This window comes from Zonotrichia albicollis, chromosome 24 (genome assembly GCF_047830755.1).
Source record: "Zonotrichia albicollis isolate bZonAlb1 chromosome 24, bZonAlb1.hap1, whole genome shotgun sequence".
NCBI classification, from domain to species: Eukaryota; Metazoa; Chordata; class Aves; order Passeriformes; family Passerellidae; genus Zonotrichia; species Zonotrichia albicollis.
The window spans coordinates 817,749-839,578 of NC_133842.1; the positions used below are offsets into that span (position 1 = coordinate 817,749).

Below are 21,830 nucleotides of genomic sequence, written 5' to 3' on the forward strand. Positions count from 1 at the left end.
TTTACGACAGTCGCGCTTTACGGCCTATTTTACGACAGTCGCGCTTTACATCACCTTTTACGACAGTCGCGCTTTACGGCCGATTTTACGACAGTCGCGCTTTACGGCCGATTTTACGACAGTCGCGCTTTACGGCAGTTTTACGACAGTCGCGCTTTACGGCCGATTTTACGACAGTCGCGCTTTACTGCACCTTTTACGACAGTCGCGCTTTACGGCACCTTTTACGACAGTCGCGCTTTACGGCCGATTTTACGACAGTCGCGCTTTACGGCACCTTTTACGACAGTCGCGCTTTACGGCCTATTTTACGACAGTCGCTCTTTACGGCACCTTTTACGACAGTCGCGCTTTACGGCCTATTTTACGACAGTCGCGCTTTACGGCACCTTTTACGACAGTCGCGCTTTACGGCCGATTTTACGACAGTCGTGCTTTACGGCACCTTTTACGACAGTCGCGCTTTACGGCAGTTTTACGACAGTCGCGCTTTACGGCCGCTTTTACGACAGTCGCGCTTTACGGCCGATTTTACGACAGTCGCGCTTTACGGCACCTTTTACGACAGTCGCGCTTTACGGCCGATTTTACGACAGTCGCGCTTTACGGCAGTTTTACGACAGTCGCGCTTTACGGCCGATTTTACGACAGTCGCGCTTTACTGCACCTTTTACGACAGTCGCGCTTTACGGCCGATTTTACGACAGTCGTGCTTTACGGCACCTTTTACGACAGTCGCGCTTTACGGCCGCTTTTACGACAGTCGCGCTTTACGGCACCTTTTACGACAGTCGCGCTTTACGGCAGTTTTACGACAGTCGCGCTTTACGGCACCTTTTACGACAGTCGCGCTTTACGGCACCTTTTACGACAGTCGCGCTTTACGGCAGTTTTACGACAGTCGCGCTTTACGGCACCTTTTACGACAGTCGCGCTTTACGGCCGATTTTACGACAGTCGCGCTTTGCGGCAGTTTTACGACAGTCGCGCTTTACGGCCGATTTTACGACAGTCGCGCTTTACGGCAGTTTTACGACAGTCGCGCTTTACGGCCGATTTTACGAGTCGCGCTTTACGGCACCTTTTACGACAGTCACGCTTTACAGCGCCTTTTACGAGAGTTTTTTCTTGCCCATCTTTGTGTTTTTCCTGTATTATTCTTTTCAGTCTTGGGGGTTTTTTCTGGGTTTATTCTTGCCCATTTTGGTTTTTTTTCAGGGTTTTCTGTGGGAGTTTTCTGGGTTTTTCGTTGCCTGCCTGGGGGATTTTTTCTTAGATTTTTCTGCCTTTTTTGTTATTTTTCCTTGCCCCTCTTGGGGTTTTTTCCTGGGTTTTTCTTGCCCATCTTGGGGGTTTTTCGTTGTTTTTTTCTGGGGTTTTTTTGCCCATCTTGGGTTTTTTTTCTGGGATTTTTTTTCTGTTTTTTTTTCCCCACCCATCTTGGGGTTTTTTTCTGGGTTTCCTTTTTTTCTGGGTTTGCTCTTTCCAACTTAGACGCTTTTTCCTGGGATTGTTCTGATTTTGTTCTTTAGTTTTTTTCTTGCTCATCTTGAGGTTTTTTTTTCCTGGGTTTTTGTGGGGGTTTTTTTATTGCCCATCTTGGGTTTTTTCCTGGGTTTTTCTTGCCCATCTTGGGTTTTTTTGACCTCAAAAGGAGGGACACTGCGGCTGCCCCCTCCATTTAAACCTTAGGATGATGCAAAATTGGAGGGGCTACTCTTGAATCAATCCCATAACACGACAACAATATTTTTTTCCCCTTAAAATAGAACAGGATTCCCTGACACCCTGGAAAACTCTGGTTTTTCCTTCAAGCAATTCCCTTAAAAGCACAGGTGATGCAGGTGACAAAGGTAACAGGTGACACACGTGACACACAGGTGACACACAGGTGACACACAGGTGACACACAGGTGACACAGGTGACACACAGGTGATGCAGGTGACACGCAGGAAACACACAGGTGACACACACAGCTGCATTTCACAAATCCACGACCCCAAAACCCCCTAAAATCCCTCAAAGCCCCCCCAAAATCCTTCACACATCCCTGAGAGCCCCACGGGCCACCCCCCAAAACCCCCACAAGGCCGAAAATGCTGCAATTTCCCTGAGGAACCCCTCAGAATCCCCCAAACCCCCCCCCAAAAAACGAGTCTGAGGCAGAGCCAAAGCTCATTGGCCGCTTTATAAAAAGGGGGGGCTCGGGGGCCCCCCCGTATCAACATATGTACAGGGGAGGGGGAGGGGCATGTACAGGTATTTACACCCCCCGGGGGTATTTACAGAGCTGGGGGGGGAGGGGCGGGGGGGGAGGGGCGGACCCCCCTCACATCCCCCCCCTCCCCTCTGCAGGGTCCCAGCCCCTCCCCCCCCCAGACACGCCCCGAGTTTCTACAAGAAACAGCCAAAAAAAAAAGGGAGGAAAAAGGAACAAGAGCCTTTTTCTGGATGGGGGGCGGTGACATCACCGCGATGATGTCACGGCGGTGTCGTGGTGACGTCATCACGGGCACTGTGCGGGGGGGGGAGAGGAGGGGCTGCGGTGACATCACGGCCATCGGGGGAGGGGTTGATGGTGACGGTGACCCCCCCCAGGGCGTGGCCACGGCGATGACATCATCGATGGTGGCCAAAGGTCACCCAGGTGTCCCCTCTGCCAAAGCGCAGCTCCCCGCGTCCTCGGGTCAGTGGTGGCCCCTCGGGACGACCCTGGTGGCCAAACTGTGATGGAAGGTCAATGGTGGCACCCAAACACCGACCCTGGTGGCCAAAGGTCATTTATGGTGGCCCAGACGCCAACCCCGGTGGCCAAACTGTGATCAAAGGCCAATTTTGGCAGCCACGCACCGACCATGGTGGCCACGGGCCAACCACGGTGACTGAGGGTCAATGGTGGCAGCCAAACAGTGGCCAGAAGCCAACCCTGGTGGCCAAAAGCCGACTTTGGTGGCCAAACACCAACCCTGGTGGCCAAAGGTCAGCCTTGGTGATCAAAGATCAGCTGTGCCACCCAACCACGGACCCGGGTGGCCAAACCCCAACGGTGGCCGCCCCAAACCGCCCCTGGTGCCCAGCCCCGGCCCGGGCCAGCAGCCAGCCCCAGTCTGGGCCATATCCGGCCTAGTTGAGCGTGCCGCGGCAGCTCTCGGTGCGGCACAGGCACGGGATCTTGGTGTCCTCGATGGGGAACTTGTAGTCGTAGGTGATCTCCTCGTTGACGCCGATGGGCTGCTTGGAGTAGATGACGATCTTCTTCTGTGCCTCGATGGTGATCACCTTGGCGTAGCAGTTGGGCTGGGGGGGCACGGCGGGGTCAGCCTGGGCCCCCGACACGGCCTGGACCTCAAACACCCCTGAAATGCCCCAAAAACCCCTCCAGGTGCCCTCAATGGTCCTGAAACACCCGCCAGGTACCCTCAATAGCCCCAAAAACCCCTCCAGGTACCCTCCATGGTCCTGCCCCAATGCCCTAAAACCCCTCCAGGTACCCTCACCGTGCTGCAGTGGTTGATGAATTATAACTAACATTATTAAACCACCATTTAACCTGGTTTAGCCCCGTTTAAACCAGGTTTATCCCAGTTTATCTCACCATGCAGCAGTGCTTGATGAATGATAACTAACATTATTAATCAATCATTAAACCATCATTAGCCCAGGTTTAGGCCCGGTTTGCTCACAGTGCAGCAGTGGTTGACGAACGATAACTAACGCCATTAAACCCAGTTTAGCCCCGGTTTAGCCTGGTTTGGCCCGGTTGAGCCCGGTTTCTCTCACCGTGCAGCAGTGGTTGATGAAGCGCGCCAGGTTGCCGCACTTGGTGGCGTCAATGATGGTGTCGTGGTCCACGCGGAACAGGTAACTGCTGCCGATGCCCTCCTGCGCGTAGCGCTTCTCACGCATGTCAGCCACCACCTGGGGACACCGAGGGGACACTGGGGACACCATGGGGACACCCTGAGGGGCTCTGGGGACACTGGGGACACCATGGGGACACCCTGAGGGGCTCTGGGGACACTGGGGACACCATGGGGACACCACGCGGAACAGGTAACTGCTGCCGATGCCCTACTGCGCGCAGCGCTTCTCGCACATGTCCGCCACCACCTGGGGACACCACGGGGACACTGGGGACACCCTGAGGGGCTCTCAGGGCACTACAGGGACATTGGGGACACTGAGGGGACACTGGGGACACCACGGGGACACCGAGGGGACCCTGGGTGACACCCACCTGTCGGATGTTCTGCCCCACATACTCTACGACCAATGTCTGATCTGGGGACACCGCGGGACTCAGGGGACACGGGGGCGGTCTGGGGACACCGAGGCAGTTTGGGGACACTGGGTGACGCTGGGGGACACGCACCTGGCGGATGTTCTGCCCCACGTACTCAATCACCATCTCGTCGGCCGCGATCGGCTCCATGGCGAACAGGCCCCACTCGTGGATGCGGCTGCGGCCGAAGCGGAGCCGCTTCTTGCGGAACTGCGGGGACACAGGGACACAGAGGTGTGTCACCAGGGTGGGGATGGGACACGGGGACACAGGGACACAGGGACGTGTCACCAGGGTGGGGATGGGACACGGGGACACAGGGACATAGGGACACAGGGACGTGTCACCAGGGTGGGGATGGGACACAGGGACACAGGGACATAGGGACACAGGGACGTGTCACCAGGGTGGGACACGGGGACACCAGAGGTGACACTGGGGGTGACCCGAGGGCCCACCTTGAGCTGGTTGAGCTTGAGCAGGTCGCTGTCCGGCAGCGCGGCCGAGCCGATGGCGCTGAGCAGGCGCCGCTGCTCCGAGCGCCGCTCCGACAGTACGCGGTTGGGACCCTGCGGGGACAGGGATGGCATGGAGGGGACACCGCGGGGACAGGGACAGCATGGAGGGGACAGCGGGGACACTGAGGGGACACCAAGGGGACAGGGACAGCATGGAGGAGACAGCGGGGACACTGAGGGGACACTGAGGGGACAGGGATGGTGCTGAGCAGGCACCGCTGCACCGAGCGCCACTCTGACAGCACGTGGTTGGGACCCTGTGGGGACAGGGGTGACATGGTGGGGACACCAAGGGGACAGGGATGGCATGGTGAGGGCACCGAGGGGACAGGGATGGCATGATGGGGACCCTGTGGGGACAGGGGTGGCATGGTGGGGACACCGGGGACACTGAGGGGACACTGAAGGGTCAGGGATGGCGTGGTGGGGACACTGAGGGGACCGGGATGGCATTGAGGGGACACCGAGGGGGACAGCGGGGGCTCACCTGCGTGTCAGGCGCCTCGGGGTCGGGGCGCGGCGCGGGGCAGGGCCGCAGGTAGCGCGCCTTCTCGCGCCGGCTGATGGGGTACCAGCCCTCGCTGCGCGCGCTGCCCGTGCGGTGCTCGCGGCTCTCGGGCCAGCGCCGGCGCCGGCGGCCGCTGCGGCTGCTGCGGCACCGCGGGCTGCTCCAGCGCGTCAGTGCGGCGCGTCAAGGAGAACCGGGACAGGAGGGAGAAACCGGAGAAACGGGACAACCAGGACAACCGGGACAACCGGGAGAACCGGGACAACTGGGACACACTGGGATAACCAGGACAAGGGGGATAACCAGGAGAACAGGGACACCAGGACACCAAGGACAATGGGGACACCAGGATAACCGGGATAACCGGGACACACCGGGAGAACCGGGACAAGCAGGACACAGGGACAACCAGGACAAGTGGGATAACTGGGGCACCACGACACCAAGGACAAGTAGGACAAGCAGGATAACCGGGACACCTGGAAAGGACAGTGACGGCAATGGACAGTGGGACAAGGACACCAGAACAAGCGGAGTCAAGCAGGAAAATGGACACTGGGACAAGGACACCAGGGCACGCCAGGAGAGCAGGGAACAGAACCCAGCACCCCCAGCACTCACTGCCACCAACCCGAGGGGACCGTCCCAATTGCCTGTCCCTATGTCCCCAGTGCCCGGCCCCATGTCCCCAGCTGTCCCCATCGCCTGTCCCCATGTCCCCCCGTGTCCCCGTGTCCCCATCCCCAAGGATATCAGTGTGTGGCACCCAGTGGGTGTCGTTGAGCCAGTGCGCGGCCCCGTCCTGCTGCAGCAGCCGCTCGTACGTGAGCCGCAGGAACCGCGCGTCCTCGGCGTCCAGCCCGGCGCTCCAGATGTCGTACAGGATCGTCATCTGCTCGAACTCGCTGCGTGGCGCGAACGCCACCGCGGGCGCCGGGGACGCGGGGACGTTGCCGCCGTCGCCGCCGTTGCGGGGGCGCAGCCAGCGCCGGCCGCCGTCACTGCTGTCGCTGTCGCTGCTGCTGTCGCTGTCGCTGCTGTCGCTGTCGCCATCCTCATCCTCGCTGTCGCTCGAGGACGATGGCGGCGGCGCCGCCCGGTGCCGTTTGCGCCGCGCCGGTGGCGCCGATGGCGCTGACGATGGCGGTGCCGTCACCCCGCCCGTGGTGGCCTCGGTGGCGCCGGGCGGGGGCAGCTCGGCCACCACCTCCTCGGGCGCCTCCAGCACCTCCTCGAGGCACGGGGCGTGGCCGGGCGTGGCCGGCGGGGGCGGGGCTCTGTGGGGCGTGGCCCGGGCCAGGGGCACGGCGTAGTTGTGCTCCAGCAGCACGGGGGGGTCCCGGTTTGGGGGTGCCGGGGGTCCCTCGGGGGCGTCGCTGTCCCCGTCGCTGTCGCTGTCCCCGTCGCTGTCCCCGTCGCCGCGGGTGAGGGCGATGGCGGCCAGCACCGCCAGGTCCCCGCCCCCCGATTGCTGGGCCCCGCCCCGCTGTGGGTGTGGTGGGTGTGGCGGGTGGGCGTGGCCGGCCCCGCCCCGCGCCAGCTCCAGCAGCGAGGACGCGCCCAGGTGGTCGGCGGGGGGCGCGGCCGGGCGGGGCGGGGCGCCGGGGTGGGGCGGGGCGCCGGGGCGGGGGGGCGATCCCGGCCCCGCCCCCGCAGAGGGCGGGGTCGTCGTTGCCACCGGCCCCGCCCCAACTCTTGACGAGGGAGGCGTGGTCGGCCGGGAGATTGGACACTGGCCGGGGAGGGGGCGGGGCCGCCGGGGGTGGGCGGGGTGGGTCCCTGCGGCGGGGCGGAGCCGGCGGAGGGGGCGGGGCTGGCGGCGGGAGGGGCTTGGGGAGGGAGGGGCTGGTGCTGGGGGCAGGGCCGGCGCTGGGGGCGGGGCCAGCGACCGGAGGGGGCGGGGCCGGCTCCTCGGGCTTGCGGCGCTTCTTGGGGGGGGGCAGGAGGGGGATGGGCGAGGAGGGGCGGGGCGGGGGGGGCGGGGCTGCGGAGAGAGAGAGGGGGGGAGGGGGGGGTCAGTCGGGGGGGGCACCCCGGAATAGAGGGGAGACCCCCCAAAATCCAGAGAGACCCCCCCAAAAATGAGGAGAGACCCTGAAATTCAAGGAGACCCCAAAATCCAAGGAGATCCCAACAGGTGGGCAGACCCCAAAAAACTCAGGGAGACCCCAAAATCCCCAGATTTCCCCCCAAAACAAGCAGGGGGATGCCAGTGAAGAGGGACCCCAAATCCCCGGATTTCCCCCCAAAACAAGCAGGGGATGTCAGTGCAGCAGAGACCCCAAAACCCCGGCATTTCCCCCCAGCTCGTGCCTGGGGGCAGGGGGCGCTCACCGGGTTTGGGCTCGGGGGGCCGGGGCGGCTCCGGGCGCTCTTCGGCCTCGTCCTCGGAGGATGACGAGGACGACGACGACGATGACGATGACGAGGATGACGATGACGAGGACGATGACGATGAAGACGGGGGCGCCGAGGAGGAGCTGCTGCCCCGCCCCCCCTCGTACAGCGAGAGCTTGGAGGAGCCTTCGCTGCTGCCTTCGGCCTCCTCCTCCTCCTCCTCCTCCTCCTCCTCCTCCTCTGCGGGGACAACGGGGGGGACATCGGGGCTCGGTCACCTGCACTGGGGCTGCCAGGTGTCACCAGAGACCCCAAAATGTCCCCAATGTCCCCCCATTGTCCCCAATGTCCCCAATATCCCCCCAATGTCCCCCCATTGTCCCCAATGTCCCCCAATGACCCCCAATGACCCCCATTATCCCCAATGACCCCCAATGTCCCCCCAATGTCCCCCAATGTCCCCAATGTCCCCCCAATATCCCCCCAATGTCCCCAATGTCCCCCAATGTCCCCCCATTATCCCCAATGTCCCCAATGTCTCCGCAATGTCCCTGTTTGTCCCAAATGTCCCCAAAATCCCCCGTTTTCTCCCCATTTTGGTACCGTGTCCCCTCCTGGGGGGGGGTCCCCTCCTCTCGCCGTCCCTGCGGGCGCCCCCCGGCGGGGGGAGGGGCGCCTCGCCCTTCCTCCCCCTCCTCCTCCTCCTCCTCCTCTGCGCCGCCGCTTCGGCCTCGCGCTCCTCCTCCTCCTCCTCCTCCTGGGGGCAAAAAAGGGGGTGTCAGAAGGGGGATTCGGGGAGGAATTGGGGGAATTTGGGGGGAAACTGGGGAGGAATTGGGGGTCCTGGGGGGATTTGGGGGAGTTTCAGGGAGATTTGGGGAGAACTGGGGGGGATTTGGGGAGACTTGGGGGGAAATATAGAGGACTGGGGGGATTTGGGGGAATTTTGGGGGGATTTGGGGGAAAATTGGGGGGATTTGAGGAGAATTGGGGGGAAATTGGGGGGATTTGGGGGAAATTTAGGGAGATTTGAGGAGAATTGGGGGATTTGGGGGGGATTTGGAGGAAATTGCCAGGAATTTGTGGGGTCCCTGGGGGGTCCCGAGGGGTTTTTGGGGGTGTCAGTAATTTGGGGAGGGGTCCCACCTTGGCCGACGATGACTCCTCGGACGCCTCCTCGCCCTCGCTGTCCAGCCGGAAAAGCTTCCGGCGCTTCCCGGGGCCCTCGGGGCGCGGCAGCTCCTTCTCTGCAGTTTGGGGTGAATTCGGGGGATTTTGGGGTTTTTTTTGAGGGCTTTGGGGTTTTTTGGGGTTTTTGGGGAGGGGTCTCACCATCCTCATCCTCCTCGGGGGGGGTCGGGGGCCGGGGTCTCTTCTCCTCCCCCCCCTCGCCCAGCTCCGATGGCTCTTTCCGCTTCACCTGGGGGGGAAAACCCGAAAAAATGGGAAAAAGGGACAAAAATGGGCAAAAAAAGGACAAAAACAGGAAAAAAAAGGGACATAAATGGGAAAAAAGGGACAAAAATGGGGAAGAAAAGAAAAAATGGGAAAAAAGAGAGAAAAGCGGGAAAAAAGGGACAAAATCAGGAAAAAAGGGACAAAACGGAAAAGAGTAAAATAAGGAAAAGAAAAGAAAAATAGAAAAAAGAGAGAAAAACACAAAAAAAAAGAGAAAAAGCAAAGAAAAAATGAGAAAAAAAAAGTGAAATAAAATATTAAAAAAAAAAGGGAAAAAATACAGAAAAATTACAAAAAACTAAAAGCTTTAAAAAACAGTATAATGACAAAGTAACACAAAAAAAATCCCTGAAACCCCAAAACCCTCCCCAAAAAGGGACACCCTCCCCCTAAACCCCAAAAAAGGACACCCAGCACCCCAAAATTCCCCCTGGAGCCCCCAAATCCCCCCAGTTTCACCCCAAATCCCCCCAAACACCCCCAAAAGCCCCAGTTTTCCCCCAATTTCAGCCCTAATCTTACCCCAAAGCCCCAATTTTGCCCAAATCTCCCCGGTTTTGCCCCAAACCTTGAACGAAGGCAGCCTGAGCGCCCCCGAGCCCCCCGCCCACTCCACGAGCGATAACAGCGCCCCCTGCAGGCCAGCGCCCTCCAAAGCCCCAATTTCACCCGATTTCCCCCCAAAGCCCCAAATTTTGCCGGTTTTTGCCCAAATCTCGCGGTTTTCGCCCCAAACCTTGAATGACGGCAGCCTCAGTGCCCCCCGGAGCCCCGCGCCCCCTCCCCGCGCCCACTCCACGAGGGAGAGCAGGGCCGGGGGCGGCTCCTTCGGCCTCGCCCGCTCCGGGGCTCCTCCCGGCCCCGCCCCGACTGGAACGGCTGAAACACAGCGGGACCATTGGGGGAAATTGGGGAAAACTGGGGAAATTGGGGGGCTTTGGGGAAATTGGGGGGGGTTGGGGAAATTGGGGGGCTTTGGGAAATTGGGGGGCTTTGGGGAAAATTGGGGGCTTTGGGGAAAATTGGGGAAATTGGGGGGCTTTGGGGAAATTGAGGGGGGTTTGGGAAATTGGGGGCTTTGGGGAAATTGGGGGGCTTTGGGGAAATTGGGGGGCTTGGGGGAAATTGGGGGCTTTGGGGAAATTGGGGGGCTTGGGGGAAATTGAGGTGTTTTGGGGGAAACTGGGGGGCTTTGGGGAAATTGGGGGGGGTTTGGGGAAATTGGGGTGTTTTAGGGGAAATTGGGGCATTTTGGGGAAATTGGGGGGGTTTGGGGGAAATTAGGGGGATTTGGGACATCAGGGAGGAAAATTGGGGCATTTTGGGGAAATTAGGGGGATTTGGGGGTCAGGGGGGATTTCAGGGGGGCAGATGGGGAGAAATTGGGGGTCTGGAGAGAGGTTTTGGGGTGATTTTGGGGCACACTGTAGAGCAGGTTTTCAGACACGTTTTGGGGCAGTTTCAGGCGATTTTGGTCCCACCTTGACCTGCTCCTCCTTGCGGGTTTTGGGGCGGTTTTGGGGTGAGTTTAGGGACACATTCTGGGTCACTTTAGTCCAATTTTGGCCCCTCTCTGGCCTTGACCTGCGCCTCCGTTTGGGGCAGTTTTAGGTGTTTCACGGCAGGTTTTGGGACAATTTTGGACACATTTTGGGGCAGTTTTAGGGTGTTTCAGGGCAGTTTAGGGACACGTTTTGGGGTGATTTCAGGGTATTTCAGCCCCACCTTGACCTGATCTTCCTTGCGCATTTTGAGGCAGTTTTGGGGCGATTTTGAGACACATTTTGGGGTGTTTTAGGGCAGGTTTCAGGGCAGGTTTTGGGGTGTTTTAGGGCAGATTCTGTTCCCACCTTGACCTGCTCCTCCTTGCGCATTGTGAGGCAGTTTTGGGGTGATTTTAGGGCAGGTTCTAGGGCAGGTTTTGGAGCACATTTTGGGGCAGTTTTGGGACAGATTTTGGGCTATTTTCAGGGAATTTCAGCCCACCTTGACCTGCTCCTCCTTGCGTGTTTTGGGGCAGTTTTAGTGAGCTTTAGGGCAGGTTTTGGGACAGATTTGGGTCAGGTTTCAGGGCAGGTTTTGGGGGGTTTCAGGGCACATTTTGGGTCAGTTTAGGGTGACTTTAGCGCCGTTCTCACCTTGACCTGCTCCTCCTTGCGCTCCCACCAGGCGTCGAAGGCGCGGAAGGCCACGTTCTCCACCATCTTCCTGTTGAGGTCCCTCTGCATGGTGGCCTTCATCTCGTGCACCAGCGCCGCCAGCACGCCCTCCACGGGCCCCCCGCCCCAGTCGGGGGCCGCGCCCACCCCGGGGGGCTCCGGGGGGCGGGGCAAGGGCGGCGGGGGCGGGGCCGGCTCCGTGCCCGGCGGCCGCTCCTCCCCGAATTGGGGGGAAAAAGGCGGGAAATGCGGGGGCGGGGCGAAAGGGGGCGGGGCGAAGGGAGGCACGCCCACCCCGAATGGAGGCGGGGCTTTGGATGCTGCGGCCCCGCCCCCCGATGGGCGGAGCCTGCTCAGCAGCTGCGTCTGCAGCTGAAATGGGGGTGGGGGTGGGGGCACCACGCCGGCCCCGCCCCCCGCGGCCGCGCCCCCCGCGGCCCCGCCCCCTGCCCAGCGGGCCCCGCCCCCCGCCCCGCCCCCTCCCAGGCGCCCCAGGAGCTCGAACAGCGCTGGGGGGGGAGGGGAGGCCCCGAAATCGGGCGGGGGGAGGGGCCGCGGGGGGGGGAGGGGCACGGCCATGAGGGGGGGCGGCGGGGGGCGGGGAACGAGGGGGGAGGGGGCGGGGACGGGAAGGGGGAGGGGGGCAGCGGGGGGGGCGGGGCCTCGGCGGCGTCGTCCGAGGAGATTTCCATGTCCTCCCCCGAGGAGAGCTGCGGAAACGGGGGAAAATCACCCAAAATTGGGGTCGGCGGGGGTGGGAGGCACTAACAGAACCCAAAATATCTGAAACGTACCCAGAATTGTCCCAAACACCCGCTGAAATATCCCAAATCCACCCCAAAAACCTCAGCAACCCCAGCAAAACTTGCCAAACTCCTCCATAAGTCTCCCAAATCCCCCCCAAAACCTCCCAGACCCCCCGAAAACCTCCCAAATCCCCCCAAACCTTCCTGAATCCCCCGAACCTTCCCAAACTTCCCCAAAATCCCCCCAAACCTCCCAAATCCCCCAAGTCCCAGATGCCCCAAACCCACCCAAAACCGCCCAAATTCCCCCCAACCCCCCAAAATTGCCCCCCCAGCCCCCCCCTTTCCCCCTCCCCCACTCACCCCGTCCGTCCCGTTCTCCCGGGGGGGGCTTCTCGCTGGGGGGGGCGGGGCCGCTCCCTCCTCCCCTCCCCCCCCTGCCCCTCCCCCATCCTGGGGGGGCTCCTCGCGGGGGGGCTCCTCGCGCGGGGGGGCGGGGCCTCCCGCCGGCCCCTCCCCCTCCATTAACAACAGCGGGGTCCCCTCCCCGCCCATCACCGAGTGGGCGGGGCTGGGCGGGGTGCGGGGCTGGGCGGGCGGAGGGGGCGTGGCCTCGCGGCGCTGCGGCTCCTCCCCCAGCTCCTCGTGCTCCTCGTGGTGATGGGCAGGGGGCGGGGCGAAGAAGGGGTGTGGCTGCCCGCCCTGCAGCAGCGCCTCGATGCGCATGTCCAGGCTGCTGTGCTGCGCGAAGGGGACGCTCTCGGGGGTCCCCTCGGGGGCCGGGGAGCCCCCCCGGGCCGGGGAGCCCCCCATGGGCGGTGGAGGGGGCGGGGAAACGCCCCGGGGCGGCGGAGGGGGCGGGGCGAAGGGCAGGAAGGAGGAGGAGCCTGAAGGGGGAGGGGGAGGGGGCGGGCGGCGCGAGGAGAAAGGCGAGACCACGCCCACACCGCCGGAAACCACGCCCCCAACTCCAGCAGACACCACGCCCCCACAGACGGAGGTCACGCCCGCCATTGCGGAGGCCACGCCCACCGCGCTGGAGGCTCCGCCCCCAGCCAGGGTGGGGGGCGTGTCCGGGGGGCGGCGGGGGGAGGGGAAGGGGTCGGGTGGGGGGAAGGGCAGCCTGGAAAGAGAGAAAATGGGGGGGGGTTAGAGAATGGGCAAAAATGGGGAAATGGCCCCAAAAATGGGGGAAACGGCACCAAAAATGGGGAAATGGTCCCAAAATTGCTTAAATTGCCCCAAAAATTAGGGAAATGACCCCCAAAAATTGGGGAGAGACCCCAAAAATACCGGGGAAGCTACCCAAAAAAATCGAGATAAAACTCCAAAAACTGAGGAACAAACCCAAAAATGGGAAAAGTACCCCAAAATTGGGAAAACTGCCCCAAAAATTAAGGGCGGACGCCAAAATATAGGGAAAAACCACAAAAATGGGGGAGAGACCCGAAAAATGGGGAAATTCCACTAAAATATAGGAAATAACCCCAAAAATTGGGGAGCAAACAAAAAACTGGGGAAATCGCCAAATAATGAGTAATGACCCAAAAAACAGTGGGAAAAAAAAAACCCAAAAAAATGTGGAAATTACCACAAAAATGGGGAGAGACCTCAAAATTGAAGAAATGACCCCGAAATTGGAGAAACCCTCTAGGAAAGGGGGGAAATCCTCCAAAAATGGAGAAAACCTCCAAAAATTGGGAACAAGCCCCCAAGAATTGGGGAAACTTCCCAAAAATTTGAGTTCTCCCCCAATTACTCACTCCCCAATTCGGGATCCCCCCAACCCCTAAAATTCCATTTTCCCCCCCAAAATTTCCCCCCCAAATTCGGGATCCCGCCCCCAACTCCACGACACCAAAAATCCAGGATTCCATCCCAAAAATCTCAGATCCCTCCCCAAATTTGGGATCCTCCACAAAATCCCGAATTTCCCCCAAAATCCTGGATTTCCCCCAAATCCAATTTTCCCCAAAATCCCCGTTTTTCCCCCCAAACCTCACCTGCCCCCGTAGGGGGAGGGGCTCCCGTCAGCGAAGGCCCCGAAGGGGGCGGGGCCGGGTGGAGGAGGCGGGGCTGCGAACGGGCCGGTGCTGAAGGCCCCGCCCCCAGCCCCGCCCCCCTCTGGGGCGGTGCCGTTGTTGCCGGAGGGGGCGGGGCCTGGCGGAGGGGGCGGGGCGAAGGCGCCCTCGGCCGAGGGGCGGCGCCGGGGGAGGGGCTCCAGTGGGGGGGGCGGCTGCAAAAAATGGGGGAAAAAAGGGGAAAAAGGGAAAAAAAGGGGGGTCAGGAACCCCAAAATACAACAGGGGAGCCTAAAAATCCACCCTGGGACCCCAAAACCCACCCAGGGACCCCCAAAATCCCTCTGGGATATCTGACATCCAACAGGGCCCCCAGACCCACCCCGAACTTCCCCAAATCCCCCAGTTTTACCAAAATCCCCCAAATTCACCCCAAATTCCCCCTCACCGTGTCCCCCCGGTCCCCCGAGGCTTTGCTGCCCCCCGTGGGCACCGTCTGGGGCGTGTAGGAGCCACTGACAATGAGATCGTACAGCTTCATCCTTTGCTGGCCTGGAAAATACCAAAAACACCAAAATTAACCCAAAAACAATGTCTGGGGTCAGCTCGTACAGCTTCGTCCTTTGCTGGCCTGAAATGGACCAAAAGCATCAAAATTAACCCCAAATCAGCCCCAAAACAGAGCCTGGCAGGTGCAGGAGCCGCTGACAATGAGATCGTACAGCTCCATCCTCTGCTGCCCTGGAAAACACCAAAAACACCAAAATTAACCCCAAAATACTGTCCTGGGTCAGCTCGTACAGCTCCATCCTCTGCTGGTATAAAATGCACCAAAACCACCAAAATTAACCTCAAAATCACACCTAGAACAGCTCACACAGCTCCATCCTCTGCTGTCCTGAAAAACCCCAAAAAACCAAAATTCAGCCCCAAAATTACACCCGGAACAGAGCCCAGGCTCAGCTTGTGCAGCTCCATCCTCTGAAATGAACCAAAAACCCAAAAATCAGCCCCAAAATCGCACCCAGGGCACAGCCACACCAAGGCCTGGAATTTGGGGTAATTCCACCCCGAAAATCTGGGATTTGGGGCAGCTCCATCCCAAAAGTCTGGAATTTGGGGTAATTACACCCCAAAAATCCGGATTTGGGGCAGTTCCACCCAAAAATCTGAGATTTGGGGCAGTTCTGCCCCAGAAATCCTGCATTAGGCCCCAAAATCTGGGACCTGGGCACGGACACCCCAAAAACCCCAAAAATCCCCCGGAGCTGATGCCAAATCTCCAATAACTGATCCCAAACCCCTGATAAACGATCCCAAACCCCTATAACTGATCGAAAATCTATAAATGCCAGATAAATGATCCTAAATCCCCAATAACTGATCACACACCCAATAAATGCCCTATAACTGACCCAAATCCCCTACAACTGATCCCAAACCCCACAAATCCTGTCTAAACACCCCAAAAATGCCCTATAACTGACCCAAATCTGCTATAACTGAACCCAAACCCATAAATCGGTATAAAACCCCCACAAATCAATATAAAACCCTCATAAATCAATATAAAATCGCTATAAAATCACTATAAATCAATATAAATTGATATAAATCTCACCCCTAACATCGAGCTGGGCGTGGATGGCCGTGCCCATGACGGTGGCGTTGTGCAGGTGCCGCACGGTGTCACACACACCCCATAAATCGATATAAATCCCCCATAAATCAATATAAAATCACTATAAATCGATATAAATCCCACATAAACTCACCCCTGACATCGAGCTGGGCGTGGATGGCCGTGCCCATGACGGTGGCGTTGTGCAGGTGCCGCACGGTGTCGCACACACCCCATAAATCGATATAAAATCGCTATAAAATCACTATAAATCGATATAAATCCCATATAATCTCACCCCTGACATCGAGCTGGGCGTGTATCGCCGTGCCCATGACGGTGGCGTTGTGCAGGTGCCGCACGGTGTCGCGGGCGCCCCGCGAGGAGCCGAAGGTGACGCGGGCCAGCCCCAGGTGCTTGCGCGTCTTGGGGTGCAGCAGCACCTCCACCTCCTCCACCTCGCCGAACTTGCGGCACATCTCGCGCAGGAAGCCCTCGCGGATGTTGTCGTTGAGGCGCGCGAACGTCACCTCCTTCAGCGGCACCTGCCCCACGTAGAACTCGTCCAGCTGGGAGCCCCAAAAATACAGAAATTTAACCCAAAATGTGTCATTGAAATACTGCTGAAATCACCAAATCCAACCCCAAATCCCAATCCCAGCCCCTCCTTCAGCGGCACCTGCCCCACGTAGAACTCGTCCAGCTGGGAGCCCCGAAAACACAGGAAATTAACCCAAAATGTGTCATTGAAATACTGCTGAAATCCCAAATGCTATCAGTGAAACATAGCCAAAATTCCAAATCGATCCCTGAATCAATTCCTGAATCCTAAACCCCAACCCCTCCTTCAGCGGCACCTGCCCCACGTAGAACTCGTCCAGCTGGGAGCCCCGAAAACACAGGAAATTAACCCAAAATGTGTCATTGATATATGGCTGAAATCACCAAATCCAACCCCAAATCCATCCCCAAACCATAACCCCAAATACCAACCCCAGCCCCAAATCCCAGCCCCTCCTTCAGCAGCACCTGCCCCACATAGAACTCATCCAACTATGGACACAGAAATAGAGAAATTTAACCCAAAATGTGTCACTGATATATAGCTGAAATCACCAAATCCAACCCCAAATCCATCCCAAATCCCAACCCTAACCGCAAATCCAGCCCCTCCTTCAGCGGCACCTGCCCCACGTAGAACTCGTCCAGCTGGGAGCCCCAAAAACACAGGAAATTAACCCAAAATGTGTCATTGAAATACTGCTGAAATCCCAAATGCTATCAGTGAAACATAGCCAAAATTCAAATTGATCCCTGAATCAATTCCTGAATCCTAAACCCCAACCCCTCCTTCAGCGGCACCTGCCCCACGTAGAACTCGTCCAGCTGGGAGCCCCAAAAATACAGAAATTTAACCCAAAATGTGTCATTGATATATGGCTGAAATCACCAAATCCAACCCCAAATCCATCTCCAAACCATAACCCCAAATCCCAGCCCCTCCTTCAGCAGCACCTGCCCCACATAGAACTCATCTAACTATGGACACAGAAATAGAGAAATTTAACCCAAAATGTGTCATTGATATACGGCTGAAATCACCAAATCCAACCCCAAATCCCTCCCCAAACCATAACCCCAAATCCCAACCCCAGCCCCTCCTTCAGCAGCACCTGCCCCACATAGAACTCATCCAACTATGGACACAAAAATAGAGAAATTTAACCCAAAATGTGTCATTGATATATGGCTGAAATCTCCAAACCCAACCCCAAATCCACCCCAAATCCTATTAGTGAAATACGGGCAAAACCACAAATTTCTGTTAGGGAAAAATGGCCAAAACCCTAAATCCACCCCAAGTCCTATTAATAAAATATGGTCAAAACCCCAAATTTCTGTTAGTGAAAAATGGTCAAAAGCCCAAATTCTGTCAGTAAAATATAGCCAAAACCCCAAATTTCTGTTAGTGACACATGGCCAAAACCCCAAATTCTGTCAGTAAAATATGGCCAAAACCCCAAATTTCTGTTAATAAAACTAGCCAAAATCCTAAATCCACCCCAAATCCTACTAGTGAAATATGGCCAAAACCCCAAATCCTGTCAGTGAAAAATAGGCAAAATTCCAAATCAAACCCCAAATTTCTGTCAGTGAAAAATGGCCAAAACCCCAAATCCACCCCAATCCCCAAATCCACCCCAATCCCCCAACACCCCAAATCCTCACCTTGAACTTGGGAATCCAGCCCCAAACCCCCCAAATCCAAAAACCCCCAAAAAACCCCAAAATTGCCCAAAAACCCCAAAATCGCCGATTCTCACCTTGAACTTGGGCACGGGCAGGGACAGGTCCCGGTGCTTGGCCCAGATCCTGCGGGGGCCGCGGGTCCTGCACGGGCCCGGCCGGGGGGAACCCCGAATCCTGCACCCCAAAATATCCAAAACCGGAATTAGCACCCCAAAACGGCACAAAAACACCCAAACAGGACAAAATCACCCAAAACCCACCCAAAACCCACCCAAAATCCCACCCAAAATGGCATAAAACCACCCAAAACTGCGGGTCCTGGACAGGGCCGGCCGGGGGGAACCCCGAATCCTGCACCCCAAAATATCCAAAACCGGAATTAGCACCCCAAAACGGCACAAAAACACCCAAACAGGACAAAATCACCCAAAACCCACCAAAATGGCACAAAACCACCCAAAACCGCGGGTCCTGCACGGGCCCGGCCGGGGGGAACCCCAAATCCTGCACCTCAAAACCATCAAAAATTACAGTTAGCACCCCAAAAACGGCATAAATCCACTCAAAACCCCGAGCAGGAGTGGGAATCCACAAAACCATCAAAAAAGAGTTAACCCAGCATTTTTGGGGTCGGGGCAGTTTTGGGGAGATTTGGGGTAGCTTTGGGCTGTTTACGGCAGCTTTGGATGAGATTTTTGGGTGCAATTTTGGGGAGTTTTTAGGTGAGATTTTGGGGCAGTTTTGGGGCAGTTTGGGCCAGTTTCAGATGACATTTCAGGGAAGTTTTGGGGCCATTTCAGTTGAAATTTTGGGGCAGTTTTGGGGCAGTTTCAGCTGAAATTTCAGGGCAGTTTTGAGCAAGATTTTGGGGCAGTTTGGGCCAGTTTCAGACGACATTTCAGGGAAGTTTTGGGGCACTCTTGGGTGAGATTTTGGGTCAGTTTTGAGGCCATTTCAGTTGAAATTTTGGGGCAGTTTTGGCGCAGTTTCAGCTGAAATTTCATGGCAGTTTTGGGTAATTTTGGGGCAGTTTGGGGCGACATTTCAGGGCAGTTTTGGGGCTGATTCTGAGCGCCATTTCAGAGCAGTTTTAGGGTGATTTTTGGCGACATTTCAGTGCAGTTTTGGGGGCAGTTTCGGGGCAGTTTTTGCTGATATTCCAGGGCAGTTTTGGGTCATTTTAGCAGACATTATGGGCATTTTGGGGCAGTTTGGGGTGACATTCCAGGGCAGTTTTGGGGCAGTTCAGGGTGACACTTCAGGGCAGTTTTTGGGGTAATTTTGGGGCAGTCTGGGGTGACATTCCAGGGCAGTTTTGGGGCAATTTCGGGGCAGCTTTGGGGTCATTTTTGCTGACGTTATGGGGCAGTTTTGGGGTAATTTTGGGGCAGTTTTTGGGGGCATTTTGGGGCAGTTTGGGGTGACATTCCAAGGAAGTTTTGGGGCAATTTTGGGTTCATTTTAGCTGACATCACGGGGCAGTTTTGGGGCAGTTTTGGGGCAGTTTTGGGGCAGTTTGGGGGTGACATTCCAGGGCAGTTTTGGGGCAGTTTTGTACGGGATTTCGGGGCAGTTTCGGGGTCAGTTTTGGGGCGATTTCAGGGCACTTTGGGGCGACTCACGGGCACGCTGAAGTGCACGCCATCGTATCTGTAGAGCTTCTGTCCCCCCCGGCGCAGGGGCGGGGTCCAGCAGCAGCTTGTAACTGCGCCAGGGGACGCTGGGGGTCCTGGGGGCGTCACCCCCCGGCTCGGGCTCCATGCCCCCGCCTCATTGACCCTGGGAGGGGAGCAAATCTGCGTTAAACACACCCAAAATCTGCATAAACGTACTCAAACACACCCAAAATCTGCACAAATGTACTCAAACCCACCCAAAATCCGCACAAATATACTCAAACCCACCCAAAACCTGCACAAATGTACTCAAACCCACCCAAAACCTGCACAAATGTACTCAAAATCTGCATCAACCCACCCAAACTCTACATAAACCCCCCCAGAATGGACACTGGGGGTCCTGGGGCTCCATGCCCCCACCTCATTGACCCTGCAGAGACACAAAAACAGCACTAAATTTACCCAAAATCGGCATAAATCCAACCGAAACCTGCCCAAATCCACTCAAATCCACTCAAAATCCACTTAAATCTCCCCAAAATCTGCACAAATCCACTCAAATCCAGTCAAAATCTGCACAAATCCACCCAAAATCTGCACAAAGCCACACAAAATGTGCATAAATCCATCCCAAATCTGCAGAAATCCAGCCAATATCTGCATAAATCCAGTCAGTATCTACATAAATCTACCCAAAATCTGCACAAATCCACGCAAAATCTGCACAAATCCACCCAAAATCTGCATAAATTTGCCCAAATTCTGCATAAATCCACCCAAAATCCCCCCCAGAATGGACACTGGGGGTCCTGGGGCTCCAAGCCCCCACCTCACTGATCCTAAAGGGGAGACACAAACCACCCAAAATCTGCATAAATCCACCCAAACTAGCACAAATCCAGTCAAAACCTGCAAAAATCCACTCAAATCTGGTCAAAATCTGCATAAATCTACCCAAAATCTGCATAAATCTACCCAAAATCTGTATAAATCCACCCAAACAAGCACAAAATCCACCCAAATCCACCTAAACCCACCCAAAATCTGCATAAATCCACCCAAAATCTGCATAAATCCACCTAAAATCTGCATAAACTCATCCAAAATCTGCATACATCCACCTAAAATCTGCATACTGAAATCCACTCAAAATCTGCATAAAGCCACACAAAATCTGCATAAACACACCCCAAACTCACCCAAAATCCACCTACAGACACAAACCCACCCAAAACCGGCACAAATCCACCCAAAACCCCCCGAATCCCTCCCCAACCTTGCACAGACCCTCCACAAATTTATCGTCGTATCCCCCTCAAATTCCCCTGAATTCTGCCCAAAACTATCCTCAAATTCCGCCTCAATTGCCCCCAAAATCCCCTCAATTTTTCCCCCAATTCCCCCCCAAATCCTGCCCCAATTCTTGCCCAAACCCCCCTCAAATTCCCCCATTTCCTCCCCAAAATCGCCCCCACAAATCCACCCACATCCCCCTGAAATTTCCCCCCAAATTCACTTTAAATCCCCCCAATTCCACCCCAAATTTCCCCCAAATCTCCTCAAATTCCCCTCAAACCCTCCTCAAGTCCCGATTCCTCCCCAAATCCCCTCAAAATCCCCCCCAGAACCCCAAATCTCCCTCAATCCCCCCAAATCCCCTCATACCCCCCTCAAGTCCCAAATTTCCCCCTAAATCCCCCTGAAATTCCCCAAATCTCCCCCCAAATTCCCTTAAAATCCCAAATCCCCCCCAAATTTCCCCCACACCCCCGTCAAACCCCAAATCCTCTCAATTCCCCTCGAACACCCCCTCAAACCCCAAATTTCCCAAAATTAACCCCAAATTCCCCTCACGCCGGCCCCCCCTCACCTGCGGCCGCCGCCGCCGCCCCCTCCGCGGGCCGGGGGAGGCGCGGGGGGGGTTCCGCCGCCCGGCGAGGCCCCGCGGGCGTTTCCGGGCCGGCTCCTGACGGTTCCGGGCGCTTTTCCGGCGGTTTCGGGAAATTTTCGGCGTTTTTGGGGCGATTTTCGGCGCTTTTGGGGCTCCCGGCGCCGCCGCCGGCCGCGGCTGAGGGGAGGGGGGTGGAGCCTGCGCCGGAAGTCGCGCCCGCGCGGCTCTCGCGAGAGCGCCAACGGCCGGGCCCGCACTTTCCACACGCGCGCCCCCCCCTTTCCCTTCACTCCCCCCGGGGCGAAAAACGCCGGAATTGCACCAAAACAGCGACAAAAAACACGGGGGGAATTTATGCGTGTGGGGGGTATCGCGTGGAGGGCAGGGAGGGGAGAGCGGCGCGGCGGCCGTGGCGAATC

General features: G+C 57.4%; 1 protein-coding gene across 1 annotated transcript; it reads right to left on the reverse strand.

The window, feature by feature from the left end:
- Nucleotides 1–2,158: 2,158 nt before the first annotated feature.
- On the reverse strand, nucleotides 2,159–21,641 carry LOC106630725 (histone-lysine N-methyltransferase SETD1A). The gene is given in 22 exon segments (XM_074558195.1): nucleotides 2,159–3,298; nucleotides 3,782–3,919; nucleotides 4,374–4,493; nucleotides 4,742–4,852; nucleotides 5,289–5,482; nucleotides 6,063–7,134; nucleotides 7,136–7,293; nucleotides 7,644–7,886; nucleotides 8,250–8,403; nucleotides 8,793–8,882; nucleotides 8,884–9,066; nucleotides 9,841–9,953; nucleotides 9,956–9,983; nucleotides 11,243–11,806; nucleotides 11,809–11,973; nucleotides 12,373–13,132; nucleotides 14,013–14,245; nucleotides 14,479–14,582; nucleotides 15,950–16,220; nucleotides 17,976–18,075; nucleotides 19,524–19,680; nucleotides 21,391–21,641. Coding segments are annotated over 21 exon segments (4,998 nt in total). The 5' UTR covers nucleotides 19,547–19,680; nucleotides 21,391–21,641; the 3' UTR covers nucleotides 2,159–3,124.
- Between the last annotated feature and the right edge of the window lie 189 nt (nucleotides 21,642–21,830).